Source organism: Mobula birostris, chromosome 7 (genome assembly GCF_030028105.1).
Source record: "Mobula birostris isolate sMobBir1 chromosome 7, sMobBir1.hap1, whole genome shotgun sequence".
Taxonomy (NCBI): Eukaryota; Metazoa; Chordata; class Chondrichthyes; order Myliobatiformes; family Myliobatidae; genus Mobula; species Mobula birostris.
In genome coordinates, this window is record NC_092376.1 from 145,869,457 (window position 1) to 145,885,502 (window position 16,046).

A 16,046-nucleotide genomic window follows, 5' to 3' on the forward strand; every position below is an offset into this window, starting at 1 on the left:
GGAAAAGTTTAACGGGAACATTAGGGGGGGCTTTTTCACACAGAGAGTGGTGGGAGTGTGGAATGAGCTGCCAGACGAGGTGATAAATGCGGGTTCTTTTTTAACATTTGAGAATAAATTGGACAGATACATGGATGGGAGGTGTATGGAGGGATATGGTCCGAGTGCAGGTCAGGTGGGACTAGGCAGAAAATGGTTCAGCACAGCCAAGAAGGGCCAAAGGACCTGTTTCTGTGCTGTAGTTTTTTTATGGTTTCTATGGTTTTACTATGTGCTGCCTCAATTGTAATGAATTGATTTGTGACAATAATACACTAGTAACAATAAGGTGCAGGGGGTGTTAGAATTAGACAATTCGGCCCACAAAGTCTGCTCGGCCATTCAATTTAATGTAACGCAGTAGGAAACCACTTCTTAACTCTTTTTTGCTTGTCTAAGTTATATAATATTCAACCTATACCTGTGCTTTTCTAATTTTATTTTTGATATAATTGCCACAAGTTTGATATTTTCCTAATACAATGCAAATATGATGGCCAGCTCTTGTTGCTTGACCAACTAGTTGCAATTTGTTAACAAGGCAAAAACAACAAATATTTACAATCTGGAAAGAAGGGAAAACTGCAGACATGGTGCGTCACTAAGGTGTTCATCTTGCAACAGATCATTGAATTTTATGTTTCATGCCAGAATTAGCTAGATCTCTTATGGGTTTTGTCATATATATTGGGTATCTAGCAATAACTTGCTAACTGAGCATATTTAAACCTACCAGTTGAATGCATCTATCAATATTATATTGCCTTGAACTAACCTTTTTCTTTTACATTTTAATAAGGGGTTACCAATCAAGCCAAGACAAGATGCCATTTTCATTGGTGAAGAGTTAAGGAAGAAAGACTGGCATGACAATAAAGCAATCATAGCAGATGCAGCAAGAATGGGTATGTACTAAGAAAACTATTCAGTTATATCGCAACCTTTGTGTTTAATTAAGTGCGTTCTCATGGCTTTGTTCACAGCAATTAGGAAAAGGTAGTTGGGAATTAAGGAAAGAGGAATTGTAGAGTTAAAAAGGACTAATAGTTGAAGACAGGTAGAATTTGGGGTTAAGGAGCAAGGCAGGGATGAAAGGAAATGAAAGCAATGTGATGGGAGAAAAACAGTCGGTATAGATCTAAAATATGACATGCTGTTGGAGATTGAAGATTGAGTGGTGAGGGAGCGAGGAATTCAAATAGAAATGGTTTTATAGTGATTAAACTTTCAAAGTTTATTTACTGTTGATTTTGAAAATAGAAAGGGCAATAGCGTAGTGGTTAGCACAATGCTTTACAGTACCAGCGACCCAGGTTCAATTCCCGCTGCTGCCTGTAACGAGTTTGCATGTTCTCCCTGTGACCATGTGGAATACTTCCGGTTTCCTCCCAGTGTCCAAAGACATACCAGTTGCTAGATTAATTGGGCATTGTAGATTATCCTGCGATTAGGAACTCAGCAGGCCAGGCAGCATTTATGGAAAACTGTTTCGGAGCTTCTTCAGGACTGGAAAGGAAGGGGGAAGATGTCTGAATAAAAAGGTGGGGAAGACCTTGAGAGTTGCGTCAGACCATTGATTGACATGTCGGAGTGGGGATTAAAATGCTTGGCGACCAGGAATTCGCACTTGAGGAAGATGGTGCAGAGGTGCTCGTTGAAGTGGTCCGCCAATTCATGACAATGTAGAGGAGGCCGCATCAGGAGCACCAGACACAATACTCACCAACGTGGTAGAGGCCGCATCGGATCTCGGCAAAAAATGTCGACTATTTACTGTTTTCCGTAAATGCTACCTGACCTGCTGAGTTCCTGCAGCGTTTTTTATGTGTTGCTTTGACTTTCCAGCATCTGCAGGCTTTCTTGTGCTTGTCCTACGGTTAGGCTAGGAGTAAATTGTGGGATTGCTAGGCGGCACAGCATGAAAGGAAGCAAGCTGGAAAAACTAGAAGTGCAACAGAAATTTGGAAAAGGAATTCTGAAAGATGCCCAAAACTAGGACTAAAACCAGGTTTGGGGATTTGGACTAACAGTTAAAATAATCTCAGCATGGCTACATGATAAACATGAAAGACCACATTTGCATGAAGGGAACATTGAAAGATTCAGATGTAGTCAATACAGTGAATTCCAGTTAATTGGGATACCTCAGGACTAGTACATTTTGGCCCATTTAAGCAGCAGCCCCAATTTGCCAAAGTTTCATGGAAGTAGTTCAAATATATTTAAAAAAAAGACAAGTTACCATTTACCTGAGTAACAATTTATGTATTTAAAAATACAGAACAGATTAGAACACTTTTAATACCACTACAGTGCTATAAAACTGTGTATTAGTTCCTAATAATTATCGACAGAGGATTTCATCCAGTGTGTGTTGGCATGACCTTTTGATTGATGGTAAATGAACAAAATCAGCACAGACAATGGACTGATTTCATATAATGCTATCGACAATTATGTTCTCCAAATCTTCATTTTCATTATAACATTCAAAATGATTGTTGATACTTTCAAATTATTCCTAGCTCCTAACTGGTTCAAGTAGTGAAATCATTTCATTTTCATTCCTGGCCATTTCTGGCATCTCCAAGCTTGAATGTTCGAAACTGCAATGAGCAAAACAGTTCTGAATTTAATTCCTGAGTATTTCTTGCCAACTATCAGTGATAAAAATCTCTGCTTTTTAAATACAAGCACACGTAGCTGATGTTAATTAAAAACTTTTTGCTCTAAGCATGATGCTATGTCTAACAGCCACACAAGTGCACGTCTGACGCTGTTCAGAAACTGTTCAGCAGCAATCTCCTGCCCCATTAAGTGGCATAGTCCCTTAAATAAATAGAGGGAATACTGGCTATTTTCTCAATTAGTTTTTGTTCTTGAAGACTTCTCTCACATAAGCGGCTGCCCCTATTAGACAATGGCCCAATTAACTGGAATCTACTGTATACTAAAACTAGTCACAACATGTTCAAGATGTAGCGATGTGCTACACACAGACCTAGAAATAATAACACGCAGTCTGTAAGTCGCACCCGAGACTCGTTTATTCAAACTTCGCGGCACTGGCTTTTAAGCAGTTCCCTTCCAGCCCTCTCCAGGCGGAAATGACGTCAGAGGTGCATTGCAAAAGTCTCTCCCTGCGCGTGGGCTATTTTGTGAGCCGGTTTCGCTTGTGTAAAAAGTGGGTCGCCATATAACAACCCCCCCCCCCAGATCCGGTGATAAACCCCCAATGTCCACAGTCTGGATCAGTCTCTGTTTGGACAGTCTGCCTCTGCGCCGCGGTGCCTGAACCTCGACCGGCTGCGCCAAGTCCACATGGGCCGGTTTGAGTCGGTCCACCGTGAAAACCTCCAATGTCCAGCAATGTGCACCAATGTCCAGAACATACGTGGACCCGTTGTTACTGATCACCTTGAAGGGCCCCTCGTACGGCCGCTGTAGCGGTACCCGGTGTGCGCCCCTTCGTATGAATACAAACTTACAGTTCTGCAGGTCTTTCGGTACGCAGGTCAGGATCTGTCCATGCTGTGAAGTCAGTACGGGGGCCAGGTTGCTGAGCCTTTCACGTAGTCTGTCCAGGACTGCTGCAGGTTATTCCTCTTGCCCCCTTGACGCTGGTATGAACTCTCCTGGGACGACCATGGGTTGCCGTACACCAGCTCGGCCGAGGAGGTGTGCAGATCCTCTTTAGGCGCTGTGCGGATTCCAAGCAGGACCCAGGGAAGCTCGTCCACCCAGTTAGGCCCTTTCAGGCGGGCCATGAGAGCCGACTTCAGGTGATGGTGGAAGCGTTCCACTAGTCCGTTCGACTGTGGGTGGTAGGCAGTTGTGTGGTGTAGCTGTGTTCCCAACAGGCTGGCCACAGCCAACCACAGGCTGGAGGTGAACTGAGCGCCTCTGTCGGAGATAATGTGGGCCAGTATCCCGAAATGTCCTACCCAGGTTGCAATCAGCGCTCGGGCGCAGGAATTGGCGGTGGTGTTGTTGAGTGGGACCGCCTCTGGCTATCTGGTGAACCAGTCTACCATAGTTAGGAGGTACCGCGCTCCTCGTGACACTGGCAGGGGCCCCACATATCCACATGAATGTGTTCGAACCTCCGGCGGGTGGGTTCGAACTGCTGCGGCGGGACTTTGGTGTGCCGCTGCACCTTGGCCATTTGGCACTGCATGCACGTTTTGGCCCATTCGCTGACCTATTTGCAAAGTCCATGCCACACAAACTTGCTGGAGACCAACTGGATAGTTATCCTGATAGATGGGTGCGCCAAGCCTTGTATGGAGTTGAAAACTCACCGCCGCCAGGCTACCGGGACGATGGGACATTGGGGCGAGGTTGGCCGGTAGCCACGTCACACAGGAGGGTCCTCTCACCTGGGCCTATGAGGAAGTCTTGCAGCTGCAAACCCGAGACTGCGGTCCTGTAGCTGGGCATCTTGTCATCTGCCTGCTGTGCCTCTGCCAGTGCTACATAGTCCACCCCCTGGGATAGGGCCTGGATAGCTGGTCTGGAGAGTGCGTCCGCCACGACGTTGTCCTTTCCCGAGACATGCCGGATGTCCGTCACGTACTCGGAGATGTAAGACAGATGTCGCTGCTGGGGGGCTGACCAGAGATCGGACAACTTCGTGAATGCGAAAGTCAACGGTTTGTAGCCTGTGAACGCGGTGAACGGCCTACCTTCTAAGAAGTACCTGAAATGCCAGATTGCCAGATATAGTGCCAACAGCTCCCAGTCGAAGGCACTGTACTTGAGTTCGGGTGGCCGTAGGTGCCTGCTGAAGAACGCCAGGGGTTGCCAGCGCCCCTCAATGAGCTGCTCCAGCACCCCACTGACTTCTGTGTTGGATGTATCCACTGTGAGGGCGCACCAGCATCATGGCGTCTGCCAAGGTTTCCTTGGCTTTAATGAAAGCGGCCGCGGCCTCTTCATCCCAAGTAATGTCCTTGCCTTTACCCGACATGAGGGTGAACAAAGGGCGCATGACGCGGGCTGCTGAGGGGGGGGAAGCAGTGGTAGAAATTCACCATACCAATGAACTCCTGCAGGCCTTTGACTGTGTTGGGCCAGGTGAAGTGACGGATCTCGTCTACCTTGGCAGGTAGAGGTGTTGCCCCATCTTTGGTAATCCTGTGGCCCAGGAAGTCGATGGTGCCGAGTCTGAACTGACATTTGGCTGGGTTGATCGTGAGGCCGAAATCACTCAGGCGGGAGTAGAGCTGGCAGAGGTGGGACAGATGCTCCTGACGACTACTGCTGGCTGTGAGGATGTCGTCCAAATAGATGAACGCAAAGTCCAGGTCGCGTCCCACCACATCCATTAGTCGCTGGAACGTCTGTGCGGCATTCTTCAGGCCGAACGGCATTCGGAGGAATTCAAACAGGCCAAACGGGGTGATGAGTGCTGTTTTGGGGATGTCTTCAGGGTGTACAGGTTTCCCCCGCCATCCGAAGGTAAAGCGTTCCTATGAAATGGTTCTTAAGCCAAAATGTCGTAAAGTGAAGAAGCAATTACTATTTATTTATATGGGAAAATTTTGTGAGCGTTCCAAAATAACAGTGACATATAGTAAAAGCAGGAATGATATGATAAATACACTGCCTATATAAAGTAGAAATACTTTTCCACAATCATTGCCCGCACTGTTATCTGTAGCAAAAATCTCACACAAGTGCCGTTGGCAAAAACACGGCGCAAGGTTGCATCGCCTCTGATCTGGACCAACAGTTACGTGTCGGGTGGCACCTAATTAATTAGCATGTTTATCTCAGCTTCTTTCTTAAAGATGTACTGTGTACCTCCCGGCTACCGCTGCATTCTCCGCGAATCGGTATCTGTCCGCGGCCTGTGGGTTGGGGTGGTGGGACACTGGGGTGTCATCTCGTCGTCGTCTGTTTCCATTAGGGCAGGCAGCTCATCTTCTCCTATGACTGCCCGCCTCGATGTCGAAGGTCAAGGTTCGTCGTCTGCTGTGGCTGATGTGGAAGGCTTGCTTGACTGCTGAGCCTCGCGCATTTTTCTATCATACAGTTCTTTGTAAGCACTCAAACCATCCTGCAAATATCCCCTAAAGCTACGTACCCTTTCAAGAATAAAGGCGTACTTTATCATCGCAGCAAAAATCTCAAGTAGCTGCTTCACGTTCATTTCGCTACTGCATTCGGTTTTGATTGTTATCCTTTCCTCTTCCAATTGCAACAGCTCTTCATCTATCAATTCTTGGTTATGGGATGCCAAAACCTCAACATCATCTTCGTCAGCTTCCACAAGCCAAACTCACGTTTTCCATACTTTGTTCACCACAATCAAAACGCTTAATTATGTCTAGTTTTATGCTAAGTGTAACACCCTTACAAGCTCTTTCAGGCTTTTCCGACACCTTAGAACTCATCTTGCAAACGGCTGCTCACAGGCATGTGTTAAAGCAATGCCGGCGAGAATGCCGTTCCGAATCTGGGGAAGAGCGGCTGCTCGGGGCGCACGCTGCGTTTTATCACGCGTTGATTTTTTTTCGTAACAGTGAAAACACCTTCTGTTAGCGAAAACAGTGAACTAATGTAGGTCTTTTGTAACAGTGAGGTTTCATAAAGCGAACGTTCGAAAAGCGGGGGACACCTGTACCGGGATTTGATGGTACCCCCAGACGAGGTCTACTTTGGAAAAGATGCTTGCCCCATGCAGGTTTGCTGCAAAGTCCTGTATGTGCGGCATGGGGTAGCGGTCTGGAGTTGTAGCCTCGTTCAGTCTGCGGTAGTTGCCTCATGGTCTCCAGCCCCCCGCTGCTTTGGGCACCATGTGCAAGGGGGAGGCCCATGGGCTGTCGGACCGCCATACGATCCCCAATTCCTCCATCTTCTTGAACTCCCCCTTCGCCAGGCGGAGCCTTCATGCGCGGGCATGGAGGGGTGGTCCCTGGGTCGGAATGTGGTGCTGTACTCCGTGTCCGGGCATGGCTGCCGTGAACTGCAGTGCCAGAACCGATGGAAAGTCCGCTAGGATTCTGGTGAATTCATTGTCAGACGGCGTGATGGAGTCCAGGTGTGGGGCCGGCAACTTGGCTTCGCCCAGGGAGAACATCTGGAAAGTCTTGGCATGGACCAGTCTTTTCCCTTGCAAGTTGACCAGCAGGCTGTGGGCTTGCAAGAAGTCCACCCCCAGGAGTGGTTGGGCCATGGTGGCCAGTGTGAAGTCCCACGTGAACTGGCTGGCGCCGAACTGTAGCTGCACTGTGTGGGTGCCATAGGTCCATATCGTGCTGCCGTTTGCGGCCCTCAGGGTGGGTCCCGTCGCCCTGTTGCGGGTGTCATACCCCGTCGGGGGTAAGACGCTGATCTCCACTCCGGTGTTGACCAAGAAGCAGCGTCCCGACTGCTTGTCCCAGACGTACAGGAGGCTGTCCTGGTGGCCAGCTGCCATTGCCATTAGCAGCGGCTGGCCCTGGCGTTTCCCGGGAACTTGCAGGGCGGGCGACAACAGCGGGCTTCTGTGCCCCACCGCTGGTGGTAGAGACACCACTGTTCATTGGCCTCCTCACTCCTTCCTCTGGGTTGTGTGCGCTCCGATGCTGGGCCTACTGTGGCCTGCTGTTGGGCGCGTGGCTTGGTAATCTGTCCGATGGACGCCCCGCTCTCCCTCTTGGCTTTCCACAGCACGTCTGCCCAGGCCGCCACCATCCAGGGGTCACTGAAATCTGCGTCGGCCAGCAGCAGATGTATGTCCTTGAACAGTTGTTCTAGGAATGCCTGCTCAAACATGAGGCAGAGCTTGTGTCCTTCAGCCAGGGCCAGCATCTGGTTCATTAATGATGACGGCGGTCTGTCTCCCAAACCATCCAGGTGCAGCAAGTGGGCTCCTCGCTCATGCCTTGAGGGGCCAAAGGTCTCTCAGAGCAGCGCTTTGAATGCTGCATATTTGCCTTCTTCGGCGGGGGTGACTGTATGAAATCCCCAACCCGTGCGGCTGTCTCCTGGTCAAGGGAGCTCACCACGTAATAGTAACGCGTGGAATTCGAAGGTATCTGCCGAATCTGGAACTGGGCTCTGCTTGGTCAAACCACATGCGTGGTCGCAGCGTCCAGAAAGTTGGCAGTTTTAGCGAAACTGCGTGAACAGATGAAGGGCTGATCATCTTTGGCCCAAATCCCGTTTGGACCGTCGGGGTCACCAGTGTAGCGATGTGCCACACACAGAGCTAGAAATAACGACACGCAGTCTGTAAATCGCACTCGAGACTCGTTTATTCAAACTTCGCGGCACTGGCTTTTAAGCAGTTCCCTTCCAGCCCTCTCTGGGTGGAAATAACGTCAGAGGTGCATTACAAAAGTCTCTGCCCGCGCGCGGGCTATTTGATGAGCCAGTTTGCTTGTGTAGAAAGTGGGTCGCCACAAAGTAATATTTCCAAAATTTGCTAAACAATGTAAAGTTTAAAAAAAACAGTCATAGTAACTAATCTACATTATCTGCTAACCTATTCATTACTGAAAAGTAATATGGTTGATGGCTTAATTTATCAAATGATAACTCACTGTTCATGGTTAAATTGGAAAGCTCCATATAAACCTTGATTTTAAATATTTGTGTTGAAATGTCAAAATTTAAAATTAGTCTGAATTCTTAAGATAAAACAGCACATGCAAGCTATTTTTAAACCTACTTAAAATACACTATGTTGTTGCCAGTAATTAATAAATAAGTGTCTGGGTGTGTATTTTTTAAACTTCTGGAAAAAATGGAAAAGAGAGCTAGTCCCAGTAATAGTAATGAATCTACTTGCTGGTGTAAAAATGAATTTGGTTCACTGTTGCCCCTGAGAGAAGGAATTATATCTTGCTTACATCTGCCTCCAGAATCACCAATGCTGACTTTTAACTGGCTCCTCAGTATAGAGGTAACTATGTGTTTTAAATCTCTACGTCCAAGGAAAAACTAAAATGTCACTGACAAGATGGTTAAATGTGCTATAATAATGTGCTTTTCACATTGGGCTCATTTGCTCGTTATTATAATTTGAGCTAATTGATAGATTTTTTCCACGATCTAATTGTAAATGTTTCGTTATATTTTCTTTCCTTGCTGGCAGTTTGATGTTTATTTTTAGAAGCTTTTTGTATGACACATGGCTCCGGGTTTGTATACCTAATGGGTTCTTTTTTTTTCTCACTTTTTCTGCTTAGTAGGTTTTTTTGTTATCACAAATTGTTTTTTCAATCTTTAAGATAATGTCTTTTTTGAGACATTGTAAGTGTTGTTACTTCAATGTACTTGTGTTATTTCTTTTGTATAATATAACAATAAAAAGATTTGAAAAGAATAATGTGCTTTCCAGTAGCACCTACTGGCCATTGCTATCAGGTTTAGTAATACAGGCAGCACTTTGTGTAAAAATATTTGCTTCCATTGTAAGTCGTTCATTTCAAATTAAACATTTGTTAAGCTTTAATAACCTCTGTTGTTAAAGTAACGGTTAGAGGAGTATTGCCCATTCATCTCACTATTAACTTTTAAAAGTTATATCCTGCCTTGCTTGTTCATACAGACGTTGCAGGATGGCTATTTGGTCCAAGTGCAAATATAGAACACTCTTAATGACCTTAATAATTTTGTTGCTTCCCGAAACTTCCCTTCAGGTGGTGATAGAATATACAATGAAAATGTAAACTATGATGGAGGGGGTAAAACTCTTCTGGTTCCTCACCCCCCCACCACACCCCAAAAAGGCAAAACAAAGATTAAAGTTTAGCCTGTGATTCTGTTAGTATGTCAACTATGGATCAATATTGTAGCCATTTAGATGGTGGGATAGAAAACCACAGAGATATATAGCATTTGATGAGATGCTGCATCAAAAGTCCATGCAGAAAACAAAAGCTTGTGACAAAAGTGGTAACTTTTTGCCACGGATAGAAAATTTGCTGGCCAGCAGGAGACAACATAGACAAAAATGGGTTCACACACAAGGAGATGAAGGAACTCTGAGTGCCAGGCAGCATCAATGGAGGAAAATTGACAGTTAACATTTTGGGTTGAAACTCAACAGGATTTTGGGGGGAAAATCGACGACATAGCCAGAATAAAAAGGTGGTGTGGGAGAGGGGCGGAGCTAGAACTGGCTGATGATTGATGGATCCAGGTGAGAAGGATGATAGGCAGATGACGGGCGGGGGGGGAGTAGGAGTGATGTAATAAGGATAAGTGGGTCATCTGTTGCAGGAAATGGTGCTGGGTCCATAACTATTAAACATATATTATCAATGATTTTTAAGATATCTGACATCAGAAAAATAGGATGCAAAGCAAGTTGGGAGGTAGTCATAAGGAGACTTAACAGTGATATATGTGGATTAATGAGTGTGCAGAGATCTGAGAAATGAGTGTAAAGTGGGGCAGGAAGTGAGGGGCACTAGATTGCCGAGCTGCAGAAGGACCTGTTTGTCCATGATTCACGAAAGGCTAGAATGCAGGTTCAATTGGCAAGAAACCTAACAAATCTATATATTGTAGGGGAGTTGCATACAAAAGCAAGGAGGTTATGCTTCTGTTATATAGACCACAAATGCAGTTACAGAGCATTCATTCCCTCTGCTGTATGTATTTCAGCCACCAGTGTCATGACTGGATGAAAATACTTGTGACCTCAGAATGAGCGGCTGTCAGCAAGAACCATGCTGTCAGTGACTCTTTGGCATATGGGGAAGTTGTCTCACTGCCAGAACCACTTTGGAGGAGCCCTTTAGTCCTCAGTAGAGTGCATTGTGAGATTTATCATGGAATTTTACTTCTTGTACAATATTGCTGTTGTAAATCATTTCAAAAGTAAAGCCATCCAGAAAGATGTGTATACAACTAATTGAAGACCGATAATGGTTATGTCAGTCACAATTTGCTATGCTAATAATAAAAGGTTTGGAATGTTGATGCAGGCTGTTGAAGAACTTAAATTTAATTAAATCTGGAATAAGAACCCTAAAATCGGTTATGGTGACCATAACCAATGCAAGACTAAATCTGCCCTTGTTGTGTTTGTGATTTGCAGCCTTCAACTGGTTTGGCGCATATGTGATTTGATACCCATCAATACGATTAACTTTCAACAGTTTGAAGTAGTCAAACATGGCATTTGTTTCAAGAGGGAGTTAGCGACATACAGGTTTCCCCCGCCATCTGAAGGCAGAGCGTTCCTATGAAACGGTTCGTAAGCCGAAATGTCGTAAAGCGAAGAAGCAATTACCATTTATTTATATGGGAAAAATTTGTGAGCGTTCGCAGACCCAAGAATAACCTACCAAATCATGCCAAATAACACACAAAACCTAAAATAACAGTAACATATAGTAAAAGCAGGAATGATATGATAAATACACAGCAGAAAAAGTAGAAATACTTTTCCACAATCATTGCCGGCACAGATCTCCGTAGCGAAAATCTCATGCAAGCGCCGTCGGCAGAAAAACTCACGCAAGCCCTCTCCAGTAACCTTTAAGCTATGAAGCTGCCAAATCATACCAAATAACACGTAAAAATACACAGCCGATATAAAGTAGAAATAGTGTATGTACAGTGTAGTATCACTTACCGGAATCAGGACAGTGCAGAGCACACTGATGATGCTGTGTTAGGCTGAGTCGTTGCAGGCTGGGTGGTGCAGTGGCCCCCACCCTCCAGGCCGCTGACTGATACATTGCCGCGAAGCACGCAGGGGTCCAGTGGTAGCCGGGACGCACCCAGCACCTCTTTAAGAAAAAAGCTGAAATAAACATGCTAATTAATTACGTGCTGCCCGACACGTAATTGTCGGCCCAGCTCAGTGCCGATTGCCGATTGCATCGCCTCTGATCTGGGCTGACAATTACGTGTGGGGCGGCACTTAATTAATTAGCATGTTTATCTGGGCTTTTTTCTTAAAGATGTGCTGTGTGCCTCCCGGCTACTGCTGCATTTTCTGTGAATTGGTACAGTATCTGTCCGGGGCCTGGGTGGTGGGACACAGGGGTGTCATCTCATCGTCGATCAGGGCAGGCAGCTCATCTCCTATGACTGCCCGCCTCGATGTCGAAGGTCGAGATTCGTCGTCTGCTGTGGCTGATGTGGAAGGCTTGCTTGGCTGCTGAGCCGCGCGCATTTTTCTCTCATACAGTTCTTCGTAAGGACTCAAAGAATCTTGCAAGTATCCCCTAAACCTACGTACCCTTTCAAAATTAAAGTCATACTTTATCATTACTCATTGGTTTCGATTGTTATCCTTTCCTCTTCCAATTGCATCAGCTCTTCATTTATCAGTTCTTGGTTATGGGATGCCAAAACCTCTTCAACATCATCTTCGTCAGCTTCCACAAGCCAAACTCATTTTGTCCTTGCTTCGTTCACCATGATCTTAATTATGTCTAGTTTTACGCTAAGTGTAACACCCTTACAAGCTCTTGCAGGCTTTTCCGACATCATAGAACTCATCTTGCAAACGATTGCTCACAGGCTCGCGTTAAAGCAACGCTGGTGAGAATGCCGTTCCGAATCTAGGGAGAGCGGCTGCTCGAGGCGCGCGCTGCTTTTTATCACGCACTGATTTTTTTTGCGCGCTGAATTTTTTATCGTGCGCTGAATTTTTTTCGTAACAGTGAAAACACCTTCTGAAAGCCAAAACAGGGTACTAATGTAGGTCTTCCGTAACAGTGAGGTTTTGTAAAGCGAACGTTCGAAAAGCAGGGGACACCTGTATCAGAAAGAGAATTATGTAAGAGGACATTCAAATATAATGGCCTTGGCATTGATAGTGGGAGCTCCCTCAGAAATGGCTTCTTTGTAATAGCCAGCATCACCTTCATGTGCATTGGAAGATGCACGTGAGTCGGTTTGTGTTTGATCTGGTGTATTCTGTTTGTCCTGGTAAGCAGAGGATGTGTGACTGAGTGTTGTCATCTGTTTGGGTGTCATGAGATCACAGCTGAACTGTTGCCATGCACAAGCCTGATTCAGAACTGAGACATACAAATGTGCTACTTGTATAATGAGGATGTGAACCGTTTCTGCCAGATAAAATTCTATATTGATGAGGTTTATCTTAGTTACTGAGTGATGGGTTTGTGGCTGAGGCTTGTACTGGATACACAGAATGCACTTAAATATTTCTGGACATTGACCATATGCATATACTCTTTGCAGTTCAGTGAATTTCTGATTCCACCATTATTAAGTCACTGAGGTTACTGATATTAACTGGTGTTGATTTTTTAAAGACTTTTTCCATTGGCCACCTGCCCTTTCAAATCCTCTGCTGCAGCTGAAAGAAGTTCCTGTGGTCAGCTGCTTTCTCTTTCTCAGGACTGTTCCATATTGTTAACGGCATCTGTTCCTGCCACAGTACAACCCCCCCTTTTACAAGTTGCAAGTTAGCTTTAATCAGTGCAGACTATACTTGTGTTGGTTACCTGCTGATGTATGTTGCTAATAAATGATCCAGCAAATGCTGGCTGCAGGCAGGAGAGGTAGGCATTCTCTGTGTTTGGTCGTGAATTATGCATTAATGTACGGTACTTGTATCTTTACTGTAGCTAATTTAACTCCCTCGATCTAATTATGTCATTATCCCTAGTTGCTTCATTGACATATTGAGTCAGAAAACAGTCATCATTTGAATCAATAGGTTTTTTAGCAAAATATCTTACACAGTAGAAAATATCTAGAGGGTACATGTAAACTGCTGTGTCAGGGGATTGCACCTTAAAACCTCTATTCTGTACTCTATGTAGGATGACTCATTGAAATGAGCAATAATCTTTTATTATTGTTTAAAGCAAGTCAATAGTTCAACAGCAAAATGCACCAGTAACAAAGGAGAGACATCTTAACAATACAGTATGAGAAAAATGCCCGTAAATCTGAACATTAGCAAAACATGTTCCACTTTGAAGTGCATGTAGTGATTATAGAATGGTGTTATAGAACAGACTATATGTCTATCTCTATAAAAGTCTTTAATGAATTGCAAGAAATATAATGCTATGTCTAAAGCATGCAGATGTCTAGATGTATAGAGAAAACTTTCCAACTTTTAAATTGACAATTCAACAAATTGTTCTTTGATCAGCAGGAGCAGGTAAGGAGGTAAGTATTTCTTAGCCCTGAGTGACCAGCTTTGGGAGTTGCTGGTGTGGAATTACTTGGCTTTGGCTGGCAGCTTAGGCAAAAATTGCATTGAGAAGCTCCTTGCAGGTAGGTGCTTTCCTGATATTCGTGCTGGCATCTAACAGATCAGAAGTACAGAATGTACTGGAGACAGGTTGCAGAGACACCTGGGTTGCTGGACTCTACTCTGTCCCTGAACTTGGTTCCCAATGTCCTAAGCTTAGTGGCCTGATGCACTTCATATCTTATGGCGACGATGGTTGGCATGTGTAATTCAGCTGCCTATATGGACGAAGGATATAAGTTTGTGATTTGTTTTAAATTTAATTAATATTAACATTTTATTCTACATCAGCTAAATGCCCTAAATCTTTTTCAGCTGTTTAATTATCTCTGTTTGTCAGAGATGCTGATTTAAAAGGTTATCGTGAAGATCTGCAGGAGATCCTTAGATTCTTTTGCCTGAGGCTGTTCACCCCCTGCTTAACCTTGCAGACCCATAGGATCTCAAATTATTAGTTAGACTGTAGGGATCACATAGCATGAGTCGTGACCAACATTAGATGCGATCTGTTTCAATCTAATAAATGATTGGATATTTTGAAACTTGTTTCTCAGATTGATTTGGTGAGGGAAAGTAGATTTTGAGATACAGTACACTGTATAGGAAACAGAATTAGGATTGAGTATTGTGACTTGGGATATGACAAGAATGTTCCACATGCATTAGTTTTTGACCTTTTAATGAACTGTATGAATAAATAGAGATGTAATGGGTTGTGTAAATGGTATTAAGAAATTCTTTCTTTTTTTTCAATCTTTTTATTAGTTTCATAAAATACAAACGTAACATGTTTTAGTATTAAGAAATTCTAAATGCATATAAATCTAATATCTGTTTAATGCTTTATAATATAATGCATTAGGCATGATAAGGAATCTCTTTTGTGCAATAACCTTGTCATGGCAATTTGCCCAACAGGAATTAAGTAATGATAGGAACTGCAATGACTGGATGAATCAATATTTCCTATGGGAGACTACTGGAGCAAGAGTAAATAACAGTGCTGACCACATCCTGTTGTAGAAAGTTAAAATAAACAGAACAATTTAGATACTGAAACTATATATTAGAAAATTTAATGAAATTCAAGATTACTTTAATTGTACATTTCTAATCAGTGTGCAACCTTTGGTATATTTACATTTGACAGGTATCAAAGGGAAGAATGAAACCTCGAAAATAATTTGTAGCACAATACAGAGTTTTGAGAGAAAAAATAGAAAGAAGGAATGATCTTTAGTGCTAAAGTGAGAAACTGAAATAGATCTCATTTAAAGTATTGAAAATATTAAGTAAAATAAAAGGATTTATCTGAGCTTTAAACCACATCTGCAGCATGGGGAACTGGGTTTAAGAAACAAGCTAAAAAGCTTACCAAAGAGAGCACGTTTTTTTTTAAATGCAAGGTGCGATTAGGAAAGTGCTTTCCAGTTGTTGTGGGTGGATGTAAAATGTTTCAGGAGAGTGAGATGCTTTTGGTTGTATCATTCATTTTTGTTAAATTATAAACAAGCTGACGTTCTTTCCAGGATGAAATTCTCTTTCAATATAGCCATGTCCTTGAGGGAAATCTGAATTGCTTCATCTTTACCTGTATTATCTCTGGAACTTCCTGTATTTGCGGTTCGTCCATTAAATTGAACATTTTTAAAATTCCAGCAGATTTTTTTTGAAGCAATACCTGTATATTAAAACTGTAAGACCTTAGCAAATGTTTGTCCCATGGATCTTGTACACTAAATCTAGAATATCTCTGTCGCAGGGTTCCCAGCCTGGGGTTCATGACCCCTTGGTTAATGGTAAGTGTCCATGGCATAAA

The 16,046-nt window shown here is 44.0% G+C and overlaps 1 protein-coding gene across 1 annotated transcript in view; it reads left to right on the plus strand.

Moving 5' to 3' along the window:
• LOC140200485 (polypeptide N-acetylgalactosaminyltransferase 10-like) overlaps window positions 1–16,046 on the plus strand; it is an 84,743-nt gene that overhangs the window by 23,007 nt on the left and 45,690 nt on the right. The window contains exon 2 of the mRNA XM_072263880.1: window positions 839–944. Coding sequence (XP_072119981.1) covers window positions 839–944 — 106 coding nt within the window. The remainder of the gene's footprint in view (window positions 1–838; window positions 945–16,046) is intronic.